The following is a 21,686-nucleotide window of genomic DNA, read 5'->3' as shown; positions in this document are numbered from 1 at the left end:
GTCTTGCAAATATGTTAGACACTCCTCCAATATGGCGGGGATGTAACTCGCAGGGACCGTTGTTAATCATGTGCATTCATTGTCTGAGAAACGCTGGGCTGATAAGATACACCAAGTACCCAGAATGCTCCTGTGGCTGCACTTGTGAATGTAGATAGGCTGCCTAATGTCAGTAGAGAAGATGTATCCACCATCACCACCAGGAACCACGTAGGCTGGTGAGGCTGAGCACCGTCCATACTGCAGTATCTCACCCCAAAAAAACTGGACAATCATTACTGCCCTGCTGGAAATCCATCTAGTAGATGCTGGGAACTATAGACTGTGCCAGTTTTACCAGCCCTCTGCAATACCAAACAGTGCAGCCCGTCCATTCCTTCAGAAGGATGAACCTGTGCCTGAAACCTCTGCAGGACACATACCACTGCTGGGTCTGTCACTTATAATAAGACGGGCTTACTCTGCCCAGCATGAGGGGAAAGGTTATTGAGGCCACTACAATTTGGCCGACATCTTGGTATTGCCATATTGGAGGTGTTATTTACTTGACCAGCTCTAGTGATAATGGTTGGGTGTCTGGGGCTTGATAGGAGACTGCTATACGTCAAGGAATGAAGATAAAACATTGGACAGTATTTCCCCTCACAATTTACTGCAGACTAAAAAGGTGCCTACACAGCGATATTTTACACAATTTGCCCGATTCCGAAACATCGTGGCGACAAATCGTGTAAAATATGCTGAAATCGTGAGTGTCCACTCAGGATCACGATGCGCGTCCCTGTACATCGCATCTTTAAATCGGCCATGCTGTAGGGATTTGCCAATCTGGGACACGATGCACTGGAAAAAGTTAAGGATGCACGATAGATCGTTCGTCACATTGGACACTTTTTACGCCAAATCGTGTGCAGGGCTGCCGGGGGAGAGTTCAAGGTAATTCATACACATTGTCGGATAGTGAGCACATCGCCAAGGGTGTAGGCACCTTTAAGGGTAAATTAAGCAGTCGCTTTGTGGAGTGTTTAACCCAGAAATATAAAATGGCAATAATATTAAATGCAGTATCCTATTCTAAATACTGATAACTAGAGCTATAGCTTAAGTACTGGACTCTGATAAAAGTAAAAAACAATGAAATGTCAGTAAGGTCACTGATGTGCGTGTCCTGTCCGGGACGCCGACTGTTTTAATAGCAGCAGAGAAATCCCGACAGGTCGGGATCCCGGCACCAGTATCCCGACCGTCGTCATTCCGAAGGTAAGTATTGGGGTGCAAGGGGAGGGTAGCGTTAGCTAGTGGATTAGGCACTAGGGGGAGCGTTAGGCACCGGGGAGGGAGGTTAGGTTTAGGCACCAGGAACAGTGGGTTAGGATTAGAAAACTACTCACCATTGAGTCCTATGGGTGTCGGGATTCTGGCTGTCGGTATTCTGACTAGCGGCATCCTGACTGCCAGGATATCATACCCAACCCGTCCTGTCCCTGTGTATAGATCAACCGACCCACACAGTGCGCTTTTACAGAACGAGTTTTATTGACTGATAAAGAGCTGAACGTCACTTTGCGGACGTGTCTTCGCACTGCGCGTACTCTGGAGGCAAGTTTATGCAACTATGGTCGATGCTGGGCCGTACAAGTCAGCCACATCTTCCCTTTGTAGATCACGGGCGTAAGCTGGAAAAGAAGCGTTCCTACTTAGGCACGTATTCAATATGAGTCGAAAAGCCGGGCGGAAAAGTATCGCCGTATTCAATTTGAAAGACTTTCCGCCTAGGCGGAAAGTCAATGCAATGTACTAGGCGAAAAAGTTTCGCCTATGAATAGCAGGCGTAAAAAAGTGCAGAATTGGGGTTTTGGGGTGCAACGTTGCGGGAACCCCCGTGCAGCCTTCAGACAGTCCCCCAAAGGTAAACTGCGTAAAAATAAAAAATAAAAACCACTTAAGGACACCCCAAAAAATCACTTTGAATTTGGGGGCGAAAAAAAAATGTTGGGGGACAAAGTTAAAAACTAGCAAACTATACTCTGGGGGGTCCCCAAGTGTTTTTTCATTGCAGGGGCTTGCGGCAGGTGGATTTTTCACAATTTTTTCCAACTTCACTTTAGCAACTTTAAAATATGCTGACCCCCATTTTCAAGTACCCCAAATTTGCTGGGATAAGTTATTTTCTGCAAAAAATACTCCTGAATACTATTCTGCACCACGTATAGAAAAACGCTTTTTAGCAGCTATTGAGCCCGTTTACATACACCAATACCTTCAGCAAGCCAAATCGGGGGGTACCATAGGGAACCCCCATGTCAGAGCATCTTTTGGGAGGTGTCAGGCTGATTTCCCCAAATCTGACAGTACTTTCCGCCTGTTCAAGTTTCACCGGGTCCCGTTTTCACGTACTTTCAAATTGAATACGGGGATACGGAGGCACTCACGCGATACTTTTCCGCCTACAAAACACGAGATGAGGCGGAAAAGTATCACGGGTCCGCTCAAATTGAATACGGGGGTCATAGGCGCAGTGTAGCGAGGGCGCGTTAACGGATTTGCAGGTTATGCATCCAAGTAAATGCACCTTCCTTCCATTTGTCTTTTTGCAAAGATATGTAAAGTGCGCACCAATTATAATGACAATGAAACCAAGCGTATAGATAGGTCTGACCGCATACGGGCAAATATGCACATCTGTCAGTTCTGTGCACAGGATTATCGCCAACTCACCTTCAACCATTCTCTGCTGCTTCAATTCTGTCACAGGCTGAGAGACGTGCCTCACACCCATCATGTCACACTGGCTGAGAGAGGTGCCTCACACCCATCATGTCACACTGGCAGAGAGAGGTGCCTCACACCCATCATGTCACACTGGCAGAGAGAGGTGCCTCACACCCATCATGTCACACTGGCTGAGAGAGGTGCCTCACACCTATCATGTCACACTGGCTGAGAGAGGTGCCTCACACCCATCATGTCACACTGGCAGAGAGAGGTGCCTCACACCCATCATGTCACACTGGCTGAGAGAGGTGCCTCACACCTATCATGTCACACTGGCAGAGAGAGGTGCCTCACACCCATCATGTCACACAGGCTGAGAGACGTGCCTCACACCCATCATGTCACACAGGCTGAGAGACGTGCCTCACACCCATCATGTCACACAGGCTGAGAGACGTGCCTCACACCCATCATGTCACACTGGCAGAGAGAGGTGCCTCACACCCATCATGTCACACTGGCAGAGAGAGGTGCCTCACACCCATCATGTCACACAGGCTGAGAGACGTGCCTCACACCCATCATGTCACACAGGCTGAGAGACGTGCCTCACACCCATCATGTCACACAGGCTGAGAGACGTGCCTCACACCCATCATGTCACACTGGCAGAGAGAGGTGCCTCACACCCATCATGTCACACAGGCTGAGAGACGTGCCTCACACCCATCATGTCACACAGGCTGAGAGACGTGCCTCACACCCATCATGTCACACAGGCTGAGAGACGTGCCTCACACCCATCATGTCACACAGGCTGAGAGACGTGCCTCACACCCATCATGTCACACTGGCAGAGAGAGGTGCCTCACACCCATCATGTCACACAGGCTGAGAGACGTGCCTCACACCCATCATGTCACACTGGCTGAGAGAGGTGCCTCACACCTATCATGTCACACAGGCTGAGAGACGTGCCTCACACCCATCATGTCACACAGGCTGAGAGACGTGCCTCACACCCATCATGTCACACTGGCAGAGAGAGGTGCCTCACACCCATCATGTCACACAGGCTGAGAGACGTGCCTCACACCCATCATGTCACACTGGCAGAGAGAGGTGCCTCACACCCATCATGTCACACTGGCTGAGAGAGGTGCCTCACACCTATCATGTCACACTGGCAGAGAGAGGTGCCTCACACCCATCATGTCACACAGGCTGAGAGACGTGCCTCACACCCATCATGTCACACAGGCTGAGAGACGTGCCTCACACCCATCATGTCACACAGGCTGAGAGACGTGCCTCACACCCATCATGTCACACTGGCAGAGAGAGGTGCCTCACACCCATCATGTCACACAGGCTGAGAGACGTGCCTCACACCCATCATGTCACACAGGCTGAGAGACGTGCCTCACACCCATCATGTCACACAGGCTGAGAGACGTGCCTCACACCCATCATGTCACACAGGCTGAGAGACGTGCCTCACACCCATCATGTCACACTGGCAGAGAGAGGTGCCTCACACCCATCATGTCACACAGGCTGAGAGACGTGCCTCACACCCATCATGTCACACTGGCTGAGAGAGGTGCCTCACACCTATCATGTCACACAGGCTGAGAGACGTGCCTCACACCCATCATGTCACACAGGCTGAGAGACGTGCCTCACACCCATCATGTCACACTGGCAGAGAGAGGTGCCTCACACCCATCATGTCACACAGGCTGAGAGACGTGCCTCACACCCATCATGTCACACAGGCTGAGAGACGTGCCTCACACCCATCATGTCACACAGGCTGAGAGACGTGCCTCACACCCATCATGTCACACAGGCTGAGAGACGTGCCTCACACCCATCATGTCACACTGTGCTGCTGATTTATTATTAAATATATGTATAGAGAAATTTTGAAGGGAGGGAGAGGGAGAGATATACACACACACACGTACGTACATACACACTGCCAGTCAAAAGTTTGGACACACCTTCTCATTCTATGTTTTTTTGTTTATTTAATTTATTTTCAACATAGTAGATTAAAGGGAGGTATCCACTAGGCGATTGTAGCAAGCGATTGCACGATAATGACATCGTTATCATGCAATCACTTACAAATTGCGCATGCATTGGGCATGTTTTGTACAGTAGCGACCAGCGATGCGCGTGCACGCTGGTCGCTTCCGACATTGATCATCGCCCGTACATGCTGGTCAACCTGATGATCCCGTCAGGTTCAGCATGTGCGGGGATGATGGATGTGCCTGGACTGAACGTTTATCTAGGCACATCACTAGATGTACAAACGAGAGCACTAATGCAATGTCGTAATCGTGCTCTCGTTTGTATATCTAGTAGTCAGGGCTGCCATCAGAAATTGTAGGACCCGTGACTGCCAAAATAGGCAGGGCCCGCCTGCCTCCTTCCTGCCTCCTTCCTCCCCCCCTCCTCCCCCATCCCCCCACAGGTATGGAAACTAATGCAACCTATGTGCTAGTACACACACATTATAATAAAATTCATTCTCATATATATATATATATATTTATTTATTTATTTTTTTCTCTCTCTCTCATGAACGGGAAGTCTGTCTATCTCTTCTGCCGATGTACAATAAACTTACATCGGCAGAAGGGGCGGACAGGCACTTCGTTCGCAGCAGGTGGAAGGCTCCCTTGGAGACCAGGAAGCAGGGGTGAGTTAGGTGACCCCATTCATTCAAAGTAGCAGCGGGCGGGTGGTAGGAGCCAGCCAGGCCCCCTTTTTTTTTTTGTCGGAGTGTCCAGGCCCGGGACAGTAGTCCCGACAGTCCCCCCCTGATGGCGGCCCTGCTAGTAGTGGATACCCGCCTTAATACTGAACACATCAAAACTATGAAAGAACACATATGGAATTATGTTGTAACCAAAAAAGTGTTAAATAAATCAAAATATGTTTTATATTTTAGATTCCTCAGAGTAGCCCCCTTTTGCTTGGATGACAGCTTTGCACACTCTTGGCATTTTCTCAATCAGCTTCATGAGGTGTCTCCTGGAATGGGTTTGAAGTAACCGGTGTGCCTTGTCAGGAGTCAGTCTGTGGAATTACTTGCCTTCTTAATGTGTTTGAGACCATCAGTTGTGTTGTGCAGAGGTAGGGTTAAGGGCCCCATACATCAGCAATCGAGCAATTTGCAATCGATTAAAAAAGGGAAAGATTTTTATACACAATCGATTGCAGCAATTGTGCAATTTGCAATCAATTGCTGATGTATGGGGGCCTTTAGTACACAGTGGATACTAGCGTTCCCGCTAGGCTGTTTTAGCGGGGCGCGGCGCCCTGCCCTCCTTCTGGAGGGCAAAAAGCACCCTGCCCTCCAGGAGGAGGGCAAAAAGCGCCCTGCCCTCACAGCCTGCGGGAGCCGTTCTCACCCGCGGGACGCAGTGTCCCACGGGTGGAGAAACATGCGGTGACCCTGTCACCGCCGGAGAATAGACGCCGGGCGCATGCGCCCGGCATCTATTCTCCCTGTCTGCAGGGCTTGGGGGCTGCCCGGCGTGTCCGTAAGTGCCGGGCACGCCCCCAAGAGTGACGAAAAGGGGACGCGTCTTATAGACACGCCCCCTTTTCCGATGACCACGCCCCCTTCTCGGTCACGCGCTCCATGCCCTCTCTAGCTCCGGCGCCCTGCCTCCCGCCGGAGCTAGAGGGAACACTAGATACCACTATTTGACTGCTGTTGTAATCCATATTATGGCACCAACCACTCAACTCAGTAAAGAGAAACGACAGTCCATCATTACTTTAAGACATGAAGGTCAGTCAATACGGAAAATTTCAAGAACTTTAAATTAGGGATGTGCAGGTTCGGTTCTACTCGGTTCCGTTTTGGCTTTTTTAGCGAATCTAATTGGGTATCAGCTGTCACGAGTTTTGGATAGCCAATAAGATTCGGTAAAAATAAACGAAAGGAACCGAGTAGAACCGAGCCTGCACATCCCTACTTTAAATGTATCCTCAAGTGCAGTTGCAAAAACCATCAAACGCTGTGATGAAACTGGCTCTCGTGAGGACCGCCCCAGGAAAGGAAGACCAAGAGTTACCTCCGCTGCAGAGGATAAGTTCATTAGAGTAACCAGCCTCAGAAACCGCTACTTAACAGCACCTCAGATTAGAGACCACATAAAGTCTTCAGAGTTCAAGTAGCAGACAAATGTCAACATCAACTGTTCAGAGGAGACTGCGTGAATCAGGCCTTCATGGTCCTTCATGGTCGTATTGCTGCGAAGAAGCCACTACTGAGGATGAACAACAAGAAGAAGAGAATTGTTTGGGCCAAGAAACACAAGGAATGGACATTAGACCAGTGGAAATCTGTACTTTGGTCTGATGAGTCCAAATTTGACATTTTTGGTTCCAACCGCCATGTCTTTGTGAGACGCAGAGAAGGTGAGCGGATGGTTTCTGCATGTGTGGTTCCCACTTTGAAGGAGGAAGTGGTGTGATGGTGTGGGGGGTGCTTTGCTGGTGAGTTATTCAAAATTCAAGGCACACTTAACCAGCATGGCTACCACAGCATTCTGCAGCGCCATGCCATCCCATCTGGTTTGCGCTTACTGGGACCATCATTTGTTTTTCAAGGAAAGTGATGGAGTGCTGCGTCAGATGACCTGGCCTCCACAATCACCCGACATAAACCCAACTGAGCTGGTCTGGGATGAGTTGGACGGCAGAGTGAAGGAAAAGCAGCCAACAAGTGCTCAGCACCTCTGGGAACTCCCTCAAGACCGTTGGAAAACCATCCAGGAGACACCTCATGGTGCTGATTGAGAGAATGCCAAGCGTGTGCAAAGCTGTCATCCAAGCAACAGGGGGCTACTCTGAGGAATCTAAAATATAAAAACATTTTGATTTGTTTAACACTTTTTTGTTTACAACATAATTCCATATGTGTTCTGTCATAGTTTTCATGTCTTCAGTATTAATCTACTATGTTGAAAATAATTGAAATAGCCATTGAATTAGAAGGTGTGTCCAAACTTTTGATTGGTACTAATATAAATATATATATATATATATTATACACACACACACACACACACACACACACACACACACAATATCTACCTCATGACATTGCAAAGTAGGGATGTCCCTCGCAAGCACCTCCAAATGATACCAGGATGCAAGGCCAACAGTGCTTCTAATGGGCAACCTTACAGCAAGGGGAAGACTATGAAGAACTAAATACAGAAAAACTTTTCTGCCCAGCCATTATCAATAGAACTCTGGGCTCGATTCAGACCCGGACGCTAAGCTGCGCTCTCTCGCAGCCAAAAGGGGCCGAGTATTATTATTCCTTTATTTATATGGCGCCACAAAGGTTCCGCAGCGCCTTACACAGTACATAAATGAGCACACAAGAAAAACAGTTAATAGTAATATAAAACAATACAGGACAAGGACATGGTTTATACACATAGCTGCATAACACAAGCAGCAGGGCCTCAGCAACCAAATATTAGGTGCCGTTGTGGGGAGTTAGGAGTAAAAAGGTACTATAAGTAGGGGGAGGAGAAGCATGTGAGGAATGAGGGCCCTGCTCGTGAGAGCTTACATTCTAGATGCATACATTCATATGCAAATTCCGCAAATCGCACTGTCTGGTGTCAGGACGCCGTCTATGTCTTAGAGAGCAACAGCAGAGCGAACGCACGCCGGTCTAAAGACGCCCACTTTTCTTTAACACACGTCATCTCCAGGAAGTGTATGATTAATCAGAACCATAGAGAGCCATCGGAGCTGCTCGTAGCCATTGACGTAGACCCTACCCCACCGCAAGCACTGTGATCACTGCAGGCTGAAATACAACCAAGTGACGTGTACAATGACGCCTCCATGCTAATTATGCACACACATAAAACGCTGTTTAGCCACCCAGATACGCCTACGTTTGCAGCACCACTCCCCCGTTCACTAGCACCTTCCCGTTACCACCCACAAACGGCGCAATCTGTCACTCAAAGTAGCGTTCAGTCTGTGTACTACGAGCATGATTACTGAGCGCAGTGACTGGTTCACGCATGCATATTTCGCCACATACGCATGTGGAGACAGGCGACAATCGCCATAGTGAGCGATCGCGGCTTAGCGTCAGGGTCTGAATCGGGCCCTCTGTCCAATCCAGTTGGTAAAGATAAACTAACCTAGGTAGCATCATAGATAGGGAAGGGACCCCAGACTACACCCATTTGGATACAAAGATCATTTTGGCCGCTGCAGCAACTTTTCCCTGAAGAATATAGACACCATGAGGGTGTCTGTAAGACGGGGTGGGGGGGTTGGAGCAGGATCCACAGGGCCCATTGGCTACTCATGGAAAATAAAAATCTAAGATCACTTGTAATAGAAATCTGAACAGCCGACCAGAAGCTGTACACTTTATGGTAGGGATGGCCATCGACTATCAATGGTTAACAATCACCGATGGCAAAACCATCTACCTTCTGTGGTTATCCATCAGTGGCAGAGACTCAATGGTTCTCCACTATTGATGGTACAGAGCTCCGCAATGTGTTTTTTTTTTCTTACTGCTTGGCGCTGGGACACAGAGCTTAGCTCCACCCCCCCAATGTGACACATGAAGCCCCGCCTACACATCTGATTGACACTGTCTGGTGATATAGAGCAGGGATGACCAACGGTGGGTGAAACCATTAATTGTTCCCCTGTCGATGGATTCATACCATCAAGTATAACCATCAATGGTGACCATCGATTGTGAAGCCACCGAAGGCAATCCCAGTGCATGAGGCTGCCAACAGTTATAAAAATATGAATTAATGGTTACACGCGTGAGGTATCCCAACTTTGGGGTATAATAGGACCTAGGTAGCAGCGAAGCATTTCAGTCATCTTCTATCCAACCAAATTAAAAATAATAATACCACACATCTATAGGGGGACTGTGAGGAGTAATAACATCACACATCTATAGGGGGACTGTGAGGAGTAATAACATCACACATCTATAGGGGGACTGTGAGGAGTAATAACATCACAAATCTATAGGGGGACTGTGAGGAGTAATAACATCACACATCTATAGGGGGACTGTGAGGAGTAATAACATCACACATCTATAGGGGACAATAACACCACACATCTATAGGGGGACTGTGAGGAGTAATAACATCACACATCTATAGGGGGCAATAACACCACACATCTATAGGGGGACTGTGAGGAGTAATAACATCACACATCTATAGGGGGACTGTGAGGAGTAATAACATCACACATCTATAGGGGGACTGTGAGGAGTAATAACATCACACATCTATAGGGGGACTGTGAGGAGTAATAACATCACACATCTATAGGGGGCAATAACACCACACATCTATAGGGGGACTGTGAGGAGTAATAACATCACACATCTATAGGGGGACTGTGAGGAGTAATAACATCACACATCTATAGGGGGACTGTGAGGGGTAATAACATCCCACATCTATAGGGGGGCTGTGAGGGGTAATAACATCACACATCTATAGGGGGACTGTGAGGGGTAATAACATCCCACATCTATAGGGGGGGCTGTGAGGGGTAATAACATCCCACATCTATAGGGGGGGCTGTGAGGGGTAATAACATCCCACATCTATAGGGGGGGCTGTGAGGGGTAATAACATCCATAGGGGGGGGCTGTGAGGGGTAATAACATCCCACATCTATAGGGGGGGCTGTGAGGGGTAATAACATCACACATCTATAGGGGGCAATAACACCACACATCTATAGGGGGGACTGTGAGGAGTAATAACACCACACATCTATAGGGGGACTGTGAGGGGTAATAACATCCCACATCTATAGGGGGGGCTGTGAGGGGTAATAACATCCCACATCTATAGGGGGGGGCTGTGAGGGGTAATAACATCCCACATCTATAGGGGGGGCTGTGAGGGGTAATAACATCCCACATCTATAGGGGGGGCTGTGAGGGGTAATAACACCCCACATCTATAGGGGGCAATAACACCACACATCTATAGGTGGCTGTGAGGGGTAATAACACCAGCACACATCTATAGGGGGACTGTGAGGGGTAATAACACCAGCACACATCTATGGGGGGGGGGGGGGGGGGGGAGACTGTGAGGGGTAATAACACCAGCACACATCTATAGGGGGGGGGCTGTGAGGGGGCAATAACACCAGCATACATCTAGAGGGGGAATGTGAGGGGCAATAACACTAGCACACATCTAGAGGGGGGGGCTGTGAGGGGTAATAACACCAGCACACATCTATGGGGGGGGGGACTGTGAGGGGTAATAACACCAGCACACATCTAGAGGGGGGGGGCTGTGAGGGGTAATAACACCAGCACACATCTATGGGGGGGGGGGGGGGAGACTGTGAGGGGTAATAACACCAGCACACATCTAGAGGGGGGGGGCTGTGGGGGTTAATAACACCAGCACACATCTATGGGGGGGGGGGGGGGGGAGAGACTGTGAGGGGCAATAACACCAGCACACATCTAGAGGACAGTGAGGGGTAATAACACCAGCAGACATCTATAGGGGGGCTGTGAGGGGTAATAACAACAGCTCACATCTATGGGGGGGGGGGGGAGACTGTGAAGGGTAATAACACCAGCACACATCTATAGGGGGGGGGGCTGTGAGGGGGCAATAACACCAGCATACATCTAGAGGGGGAATGTGAGGGGCAATAACACCAGCACACATCTAGAGGGGGGGGGGCTGTGAGGGGGCAATAACACCAGCATACATCTAGAGGGGGAATGTGAGGGGCAATAACACCAGCACACATCTAGAGGGGGGGGGCTGTGAGGGGTAATAACACCAGCACACATCTATTTGGGGACTGTGAGGGGTAATAACACCAGCACACATCTAGAGGGGGGGGGCTGTGAGGGGTAATAACACCAGCACACATCTATGGGGGGGGGGGGGGGGGGAGACTGTGTGGGGTAATAACACCAGCACACATCTAGAGGGGGGGGGCTGTGAGGGTTAATAACACCAGCACACATCTATGGGGGGGGGGGGGGGGGAGACTGTGAGGGGCAATAACACCAGCACACATCTATAGGGGGGCTGTGAGGGGTAATAACAACAGCTCACATCTATGGGGGGGGGGGGGGACTGTGAAGGGTAATAACACCAGCACACATCTATAGGAGGGGGGCTGTGAGGGGGCAATAACACCAGCATACATCTAGAGGGGGAATGTGAGGGGTAATAACACCAGCACACATCTAGAGGGGGGGGCTGTGAGGGGTAATAACACCAGCAGACATCTATGGGGGGGGGGGGGGAGACTGTGAGGGGTAATAACACCAGCACACATCTAGAGGGGGGGGGCTGTGAGGGTTAATAACACCAGCAGACATCTATGGGGGGGGGGGGGGGGGGAGACTGTGAGGGGTAATAACACCAGCACACATCTATAGGGGGGCTGTGAGGGGTAATAACAACAGCTCACATCTATGGGGGGGGGGGGGGGGGAGACTGTGAAGGGTAATAACACCAGCACACATCTATAGGGGGGGGGCTGTGAGGGGGCAATAACACCAGCATACATCTAGAGGGGGAATGTGAGGGGTAATAACACCAGCACACATCTAGAGGGGGGGGGCTGTGAGGGGGCAATAACACCAGCATACATCTAGAGGGGGAATGTGAGGGGCAATAACACCAGCACACATCTAGAGGGGGGGGGCTGTGAGGGGTAATAACACCAGCACACATCTATTTGGGGACTGTGAGGGGTAATAACACCAGCACACATCTAGAGGGGGGGGGCTGTGAGGGGTAATAACACCAGCACACATCTATGGGGGGGGGGGGGGGAGACTGTGAGGGGTAATAACACCAGCACACATCTAGAGGGGGGGGGCTGTGAGGGTTAATAACACCAGCACACATCTATGGGGGGGGGGGGGGGGGGAGACTGTGAGGGGCAATAACACCAGCACACATCTATAGGGGGGCTGTGAGGGGTAATAACAACAGCTCACATCTATGGGGGGGGGGGGGGGACTGTGAAGGGTAATAACACCAGCACACATCTATAGGAGGGGGGCTGTGAGGGGGCAATAACACCAGCATACATCTAGAGGGGGAATGTGAGGGGTAATAACACCAGCACACATCTAGAGGGGGGGGCTGTGAGGGGTAATAACACCAGCAGACATCTATGGGGGGGGGGAGACTGTGAGGGGTAATAACACCAGCACACATCTAGAGGGGGGGGGCTGTGAGGGTTAATAACACCAGCAGACATCTATGGGGGGGGGGGGGAGACTGTGAGGGGTAATAACACCAGCACACATCTATAGGGGGGCTGTGAGGGGTAATAACAACAGCTCACATCTATGGGGGGGGGGGGGGTGAGACTGTGAAGGGTAATAACACCAGCACACATCTATAGGGGGGGGGCTGTGAGGGGGCAATAACACCAGCATACATCTAGAGGGGGAATGTGAGGGGTAATAACACCAGCACACATCTAGAGGGGGGGGGCTGTGAGGGGGCAATAACACCAGCATACATCTAGAGGGGGAATGTGAGGGGTAATAACACCAGCACACATCTAGAGGGGGGGGGGGGGGGGAGACTGTGAGGGGTAATAACACCAGCAGACATCTATGGGGGGGGGGGGGGAGACTGTGAGGGGTAATAACACCAGCACACATCTAGAGGGGGGGGGCTGTGAGGGTTAATAACACCAGCACACATCTATGGGGGGGGGGGGGGGAGACTGTGAGGGGCAATAACACCAGCACACATCTATAGGGGGGCTGTGAGGGGTAATAACAACAGCTCACATCTATGGGGGGGGGGGGGGGGGGGACTGTGAAGGGTAATAACACCAGCACACATCTATAGGAGGGGGGCTGTGAGGGGGCAATAACACCAGCATACATCTAGAGGGGGAATGTGAGGGGTAATAACACCAGCACACATCTAGAGGGGGGGGCTGTGAGGGGTAATAACACCAGCAGACATCTATGGGGGGGGGGGGGGGGAGACTGTGAGGGGTAATAACACCAGCACACATCTAGAGGGGGGGGGCTGTGAGGGTTAATAACACCAGCAGACATCTATGGGGGGGGGGGGGGGGGGAGACTGTGAGGGGTAATAACACCAGCACACATCTATAGGGGGGCTGTGAGGGGTAATAACAACAGCTCACATCTATGGGGGGGGGGGGGGAGACTGTGAAGGGTAATAACACCAGCACACATCTATAGGGGGGGGGCTGTGAGGGGGCAATAACACCAGCATACATCTAGAGGGGGAATGTGAGGGGTAATAACACCAGCACACATCTAGAGGGGGGGGGGGGGGGGAGACTGTGAGGGGTAATAACACCAGCACACATCTAGAGGACAGTGAGGGGTAATAACACCAGCACATATCTAGAGGGGGGCTGTGAGGGGTAATAACACCAGCATACATCTAGAGGGGGAATGTGAGGGGTAATAACACCAGCACACATCTAGAGGGGGGGGGCTGTGAGGGGGCAATAACACCAGCATACATCTAGAGGGGGAATGTGAGGGGTAATAACACCAGCACACATCTAGAGGGGGGGGGGGGGAGACTGTGAGGGGTAATAACACCAGCACACATCTAGAGGGGGGGGGCTGTGAGGGGTAATAACACCAGCAGACATCTATGGGGGGGGGGGGGGAGACTGTGAGGGGTAATAACACCAGCACACATCTAGAGGGGGGGGGGGGGGAGACTGTGAGGGGTAATAACACCAGCACACATCTAGAGGGGGGGGGCTGTGAGGGTTAATAACACCAGCACACATCTATGGGGGGGGGGGGGGGAGACTGTGAGGGGCAATAACACCAGCACACATCTATAGGGGGGCTGTGAGGGGTAATAACAACAGCTCACATCTATGGGGGGGGGGGGGGGGGACTGTGAAGGGTAATAACACCAGCACACATCTATAGGGGGGGGGCTGTGAGGGTTAATAACACCAGCACACATCTATGGGGGGGGGGGGGGGGAGACTGTGAGGGGCAATAACACCAGCACACATCTATAGGGGGGCTGTGAGGGGTAATAACAACAGCTCACATCTATGGGGGGGGGGGGGGGGGACTGTGAAGGGTAATAACACCAGCACACATCTAGAGGACAGTGAGGGGTAATAACACCAGCACATATCTAGAGGGGGGCTGTGAGGGGTAATAACACCAGCACATATCTAGAGGGGGGCTGTGAGGGGTAATAACACCACATATATATGGGGGCTGTGAGGGGTAATAACACCAGCACATATCTAGAGGGGGGCTGTGAGGGGTAATAACACCACATATATATGGGGGCTGTGAGGGGTAATAACAGACAGTCGGCCATGCATGTAAGGGGGGGGGGCAGCGGCCGCGCGGTGTTTGAATTTCCCTCCCCCCGGTGACTGCTGGAGATAGTGGTACTCACCCATTCCCCTCGCTCTACGTCTCTTACGTCACACCAGCAGGCTCCTCCCTCGTGTCACTGCATCAGAGGCTAAAACGCAGTCCGACACGTGACAACATTTAGGCCTCGCCCTCTGGTGTAATGACGCAGCTGTAACACGGAGCGCGCGAGACATGCAGCTCCCGTCACTGAGTCTGACTGCACTGGCGCGGAGTGATCTCTCCCATCACACACTGACTGCACTGGCGCGGAGTGATCTCTCCCATCACACACTGACTGCACTGGCGCGGAGTGATCTCTCCCATCACACACTGACTGCACTGGCGCGGAGTGATCGCTCCCTCTCCTTCCCCCCCACTGGCGCGGAGTGATTTCTCTGCTCTCTCTTTTCAGTCTCCTGGACTCTAGATCAGTGGTTCTCAAACTCGGTCTTCAGGACCCCACACAGTTCATGTTTTGCAGGTCACCCAGCAGCTGCACAGGTGTACTCATTACTCACTGACACATTTTAAAAGATCCACAGGTGAAGCTAATTATTTCACTTGTGATTCTGTCAGGAGACCTGCAAAACATGTGCTGTGTGGGGTCCTGAGGACAGAGTTTGAGAACCTGTGCTCTACAGCAATGGCCAAAAGTTTTAAGTATTGGTTGTCACAAAGTTTGCTGCTTCAGTGTGTTTAGACTCAGTTGTCAGCTGTATACTGAGGTAACAAGGGTTTTATTGACAATTACATTAAGTTATGCAAAGAGTTAAGACCTCTGCAATTCGCCCTGGCATGCTGTCACTCACCTTTTGGGCCACATACTGGGGTAGATGTATGACAGCGGCACGTTAAGTTCCGCTATAACGCTTCCCCTCTTTACCGAGGCGAAGCAGGAAGCACTACCGATGAGATGTAAGAACATCTCATCGGGCGGAGAGGACGGAGCGTTAACTCCCCCCTCCGGCGCTACCCGTTAGAGACAGCAGCGCATCAGCCTAGTGCTGATGCGCTGTGTCTCTGTCCCGGCCGGCTCCACTGAGCATGCGCGGGGTCTCGCAAGTATCGCAAGATCCCCGCGTGGAGCCGGCAGCAGGGACAGAGCTGTTCCTGCTGTAGCTGTCGATAATGACAGCTACAGCCAGCCGAATGGTCAAGTCTTGTAGATGGCAGCGCCGATAATGACAGGCGCATAGCCCAGACCCCCAATCATACATCGGGTCGAAGTGGTATCAGCGCCCATAACGTGCGCTGATACCGCTTCTGGGCTTCATACATCTACCCCACTGACTGACGGCCGCCCATTCTTACTTAATCAATGCTTGGAGTTTGTCGGAATTTGTGGGTTTTTGTTTGTCCACCCACCTCTTCAGGATTGACCACAAGTTCTCAGTGGGAATAAGGTCTGGGGAGTTTCCTGGCCATGGACCAAAAATTTTGTTGTTTTGTTCCCCAAGCCACTTGGAATACCTTGTCATAAGGCAAAAGTGATAACTATCATGATGGAAAAGGCATTGTTCCTCACCAAACTGTAAAGCATCCTGAGACCATTCATGTGTGGGGTTGCTTCTCAGCCAAGGGAGTGGGATCACTCACAGTTTTGCCTAAGAACACAGCCATGAATAAAGAATGGTACCAAAACATCCTCCAAGAGCAACTTCTCCCAACCACCCAAGAACAGTTTGGAGATGAACAATGCCTTTACCAGCATGATGGAGCACCTTGCCATAAGGCAAAAGTGATAACTATGTGGCTTGAGGAACAAAACATCTAAATTTTGGGTCCATGGCCAGGAAAATCTACAGACTTTAATCGCATTGAGAATTTTTGGTCAATCCTCAAGAGATGGGTGGACAAACAAAAATCAACCAATTCTGACAAACTGCAAGCATTGATTAGGCAAGAATGGGCGGCCATCAGTCAGTATGTGGCCCAGAAGGTGAGTGACAGCGTGCCAGGGCGAATTGCAGAGGTCTTGGAAAAGAAGGGTCAACACTGCAAATATTGACTCTTTACATAAACTTAATGTAATTGTCAATAAAAGCCTCTGACACTAATGAAATGCTGTAATGTTACTTCAGTATACCATAGTAACATCTGACAAAAAGGTCTAAACACACTGAAGCTGCAAACTTTGTGAAAACCAATATTGGTCATTCTCAAAACATTTGTCCATGGCTGTATATACAACAAGCAGCATCACATACTGCAGCCACCAGTGGCCACTGTAAAGCATATATATTACAGACAGCAGATGGGCTGGGAGTGAATCAGTAAGGTGCTGGTAGGTGGGCACAGGTATCTGGAGCTACGCTGACTGCAGTGCATTCCAAAGCTGCTGGAGGGTGCATGGTGTATCCATAGAGCGAACACAACGATCAAGGTGGTTCTACAGATGTTCAATTTGGTTCAAGTCTGGAAAATTAGGGGGCCAGGGAAGTACTTGGAAGTCTTGTGTCAGGTTTCGGCCTAGGATTGGCCATTACCACAGCACCGGCTTCCCTGATCCCGTGTATACTTGCTGTTACCCCATTCCAGGTTCCCTACGAGATCTCGAGTATCCAGTGCAAACTCCTTGTGCAACAGTGCGTCCGAACATCTTGCCTGTGTGCGATACAAGTGCCAATTCCTTGTGCAACAGTGCGTCCGAACATCTTGCCTGTGTGCGATAGAAGTGCCAACTCCTTGTGCAACAGTGCGTCCGAACATCTTGCCTGTGACCGATACAAGTGCCAACTCCTTGTGCAACAGTGCGTCCGAACATCTTGCCTGTGACCGATGCAAGTGCCAACTCTTTGTGCAACAGTGCGTCCGAACATCTTGCCTGTGTGCGATACAAGTGCCAATTCCTTGTGCAACAGTGCGTCCGAACATCTTGCCTGTGACCGATACAAGTGCCAACTCCTTGTGCAACAGTGCGTCCGAACATCTTGCCTGTGACCGATGCAAGTGCCAACTCTTTGTGCAACAGTGCGTCCGAACATCTTGCCTGTGACCGATACAAATGCCAACTCCTTGTGCAACAGTGCGTCCGAACATCTTGCCTGTGACCGATACAAGTGCCAACTCCTTGTGCAACAGTGCGTCCGAACATCTTGCCTATGTGCAATATAAGTGCCAATTCCTTGTGCAACAGTGCATCCGAACATCTTGCCTGTGAGCGATACAAGTGCCAACTCCTTGTGCAACAGTGCGTCCGAACATCTTGCCTGTGTGTGATATAAGTACCACCTTCTGATGCAACTGAGCATCAAATACCCTTTCTCCAGTGTATAGTTACAAGTGCCACTCTCTGGCCCTACAGTGCCTCAAAGCACTTGCCTTCATACCCATACGAGTATCAGTCCCCAGTACTAAGGTGCTTCTGGTAGAAGTATATCTCTTGGGCCATTGTTTATTTGTCTCTATTCCCACGGTATCAGACACCTGTCCAAAGGGCCGCGACCTGCCTGCTGGGTGCAGCTTAAACCCATATCCCGCTTGGAGGGGTCACTAGTGAACACTTCCCAGCTGGTTAGACTCCTTGCCTTTGGACAAGCCTCGTCAACGTTTGATATACGTGGAAGAGGAGATCATATATATATATATATAGGCCCCACGCCTCCGGCTTCTCTCTCCTCCAAGGACCTCAGCTTCCATCCCCTCAGTAGGGGATCCCGTTAAACCAAACGTGACATCTTGGTCATGCTCGCCCAACCACTTTCAGACATTTCTAGCCGTGTGACATGCCGCATTGTCTTGCTGGAAGATCCCATCCACCACAGGGAAGACAATCAGCGTGTATGGGTGTACGTGCTCTGCAAGGATGGATCATAACCAAATCGGCTGAGGGTGCCTTCCACATGGATGAGTGGGCCCAAAGAATGCTATGAAAACACTCCCCAGACCATAACTCTGCCACCAACAGCTTGTGTTCTTCCAGCAATGGTTGCAGGGTGTTTGTTCTCCAGGGCAGCGGAAAAGGGCAGAACCCGGTGTCCGCAAGAAAGGAAGGATGGTTGCTCCTCTGGTAAAACGCACCATGTTCAGGGCGTATGAAGAAGTCATGCCTGGAAAGGTGGTACGGAAGGCTGAATGATCTCGGCTGTCACAAAAAGGAAAAGTGCGCTAGGTTCTAGGAAAGTAATCTTTATTCTTATATTAATAGTTAATAGAAATTGGATGTATATTGAGTGCACATATAACAAAAGCCACCTCTTGCATGGTGTATCCCCTAATATGGAAGAGAAGTGGTTTTATATGTTTACTCAACAACAGTAAATGGGTTAGGACGGCATTAGCCGGTTATCAGTTATTTCTTCAATTAAGACGATAATGTAATTCCATAAATTAGATATCAAATGACAATCCCACCATATATGCAGGAAGGTACCTATATATCCATAGTTTATCCAGCATATATTGTATGTTATAGAGTAAATATTATATTCCCAACTTAATTTGGTTGAATTATGTAAATGTATTATCAATTTTTATTGCGGCAATCCTAAAAGAAAAAAAGATACATATTAGTTTTGTTTTTATGGGGGGTGGAAATTTGTTTAAAATCTCCACAGTGAGTTGAATTGTCGGTTGTGAGTGTACGATTCTGGTCTCTAATTCTTAAAATGCCAGGGAAGAAAGTTTAGGCTGCCATCTTGTAACATGGTGTCCACAGAATTTCTTCTGACCCGGGCAATATGTCAGGTCCAAATGTGGCTTCATTTTAATGGGATTGATTCTGTCAAACCATAACATACAGATACTAGGGCTCCAGATATTCAGTTCATATATTAGATAAGAAAACTATAGCACTTAATAGGACTAGTAATTGTGTTACATTATAAGAGACAAATAATTAAATAAACCTGTCCATGGAATAGATTCAGAAATTACAAAAAAATTAAATAATAATCATTAAGGGCTCAGAAACATTAATCAGATAGAAAATTTAATCTCTTATACTTTTATATTCAGCTCTTCGCTTCTCCCTTGTAGATACTACTTACAGGAATGTAAAGGGTTAATTTCCAGTAGAGGTCACAATTTTCCAGCTTGTCTTTTTCCTTTTATGGATTCTTCTCCTTCCCAGAGCTGTATCTCCTTTTCTTTATATGGCGTAATACTTTTGCCTTTTGTTTTCTCCATTTTATTGTATAAGCAGGAATCATTTTGTTAGCTTGATCCAAATCAAGCTGGAAAATGGAGGGTTGACCTTGTCATCCTTAGTTCAGTACCCCCATTCCTCTATGTCATTTTGTTACTTTATTGTAAATTATATTAAATGCATACTATCAACTTTTTACTTCATTAGCACTTGCACTACCATTGCTTCTAATATAGTACAGAGGAAGTAGCAAAATATGGTTGTCTCAGCACGTGCCTTTTTTTAAAAAATTTTCCTACGCCAGATTAAAGCTGGCCACACATCTAAAGATTATCTGTCCAACCAGCCAACTAGTTGATTGGTTGGAATGAAAATCTGGTAACGTATGGGAGTAACTGATGATCAGCAATTTGCTCCTAAATGCTAGAAAACAGATGAAAATGGCGTCAGACAAGTTTGTTAAATGTTTGATCTAAACAATTTGTTCAAGCAACAGTTTTTGTCCATTTTCCAGCGTTTCGGAGCAAATTGCTGATTGTCATTTGCTTTCATACCTTACCAGATTTTCATTCCAACCAATCAACTATTTGGCTGGGTGGATGTAAGTGGTCTAGTGTGCGGCCAGTTTAAGGCTTATACTGGCCACACATCTAAAGATTATCTGTCCAACCAGCCACCTAGTTGAAAATCTGGTAACGTATGGGAGTAACTGATGATCAGCAATTTGCTCCTAAATCCTAGAAAACAGATGAAAATGGTCGTCAGACAAATTTGTGAAATGTTCGATCTAAACAATTTGTTCCAACAACAGTTTCTGTCAATTTTCCGGTATTTGGGAGCAAATTGCTGATTGTCATTTCCTTTCATCCCTTACCAGATTCTCATTCCAACCAATCAACTAGTTGGATGGTTGGATGTAAGTTGGTCTAGTGTGTGGCCAGCTTTACTCCCATACATTACCAGATTTTCATTCCAACCAATCAACTAGTTGGATGGTTGGATGTAAGTTGGTCTAGTGTGTGGCCAGCTTTACTCCCATACATTACCAGATTTTCATTCCAACCAAACAACTAGTTGGCTGGTTGGACAGACAATCTTTAGATGTGTGGCCAGCTTTACTGCTTGGTGGTTACTGTTCATCAACTTCTGACCATCTTTGAGCATGTATTAGTTGGAGTCCTGCAATGTGAATGCTGCCAACATAGGTTTAACCTCAATTCCATTTGTTTCATTCATACAATAATTTTTTTTTATTGACTCTGAAATCATTAATAATGTTATAATCTAAAAAACAAACAACTCCCCCCCCCCCCCCCAAAAAAAGGGTATGCATATCTAAAATAAAGATAATAACAACGTGCTTCACCGAAGATGAAGTGTAATTGATAGTGGAGGTGTAATCAGTTGATCGAGTCAAATGCAGTTTCCAAG

The 21,686-nt window shown here is 48.9% G+C and overlaps 1 protein-coding gene across 1 annotated transcript in view; it reads right to left on the bottom strand.

The window, feature by feature from the left end:
- Window positions 1-15,401, bottom strand: part of SAAL1 (serum amyloid A like 1) — an 84,288-nt gene extending 68,887 nt beyond the window's left edge. Inside the window, exon 1 of the mRNA XM_088451793.1 lies at window positions 15,210-15,401. Within this exon, the coding sequence (XP_088307919.1) occupies window positions 15,210-15,213 (4 nt within the window). The 5' untranslated portion in view covers window positions 15,214-15,401. The remainder of the gene's footprint in view (window positions 1-15,209) is intronic.
- Window positions 15,402-21,686: the final 6,285 nt, after the last annotated feature.

The sequence above is a fragment of the Taudactylus pleione genome, unplaced genomic scaffold (assembly GCF_031769625.1).
Source record: "Taudactylus pleione unplaced genomic scaffold, aTauple2 ptg000027l, whole genome shotgun sequence".
Classification (NCBI taxonomy): domain Eukaryota; kingdom Metazoa; phylum Chordata; class Amphibia; order Anura; family Myobatrachidae; genus Taudactylus; species Taudactylus pleione.
Note: the sequence above shows the minus strand (reverse complement) of the source record. Positions and strands in the feature narration are given on the sequence as shown.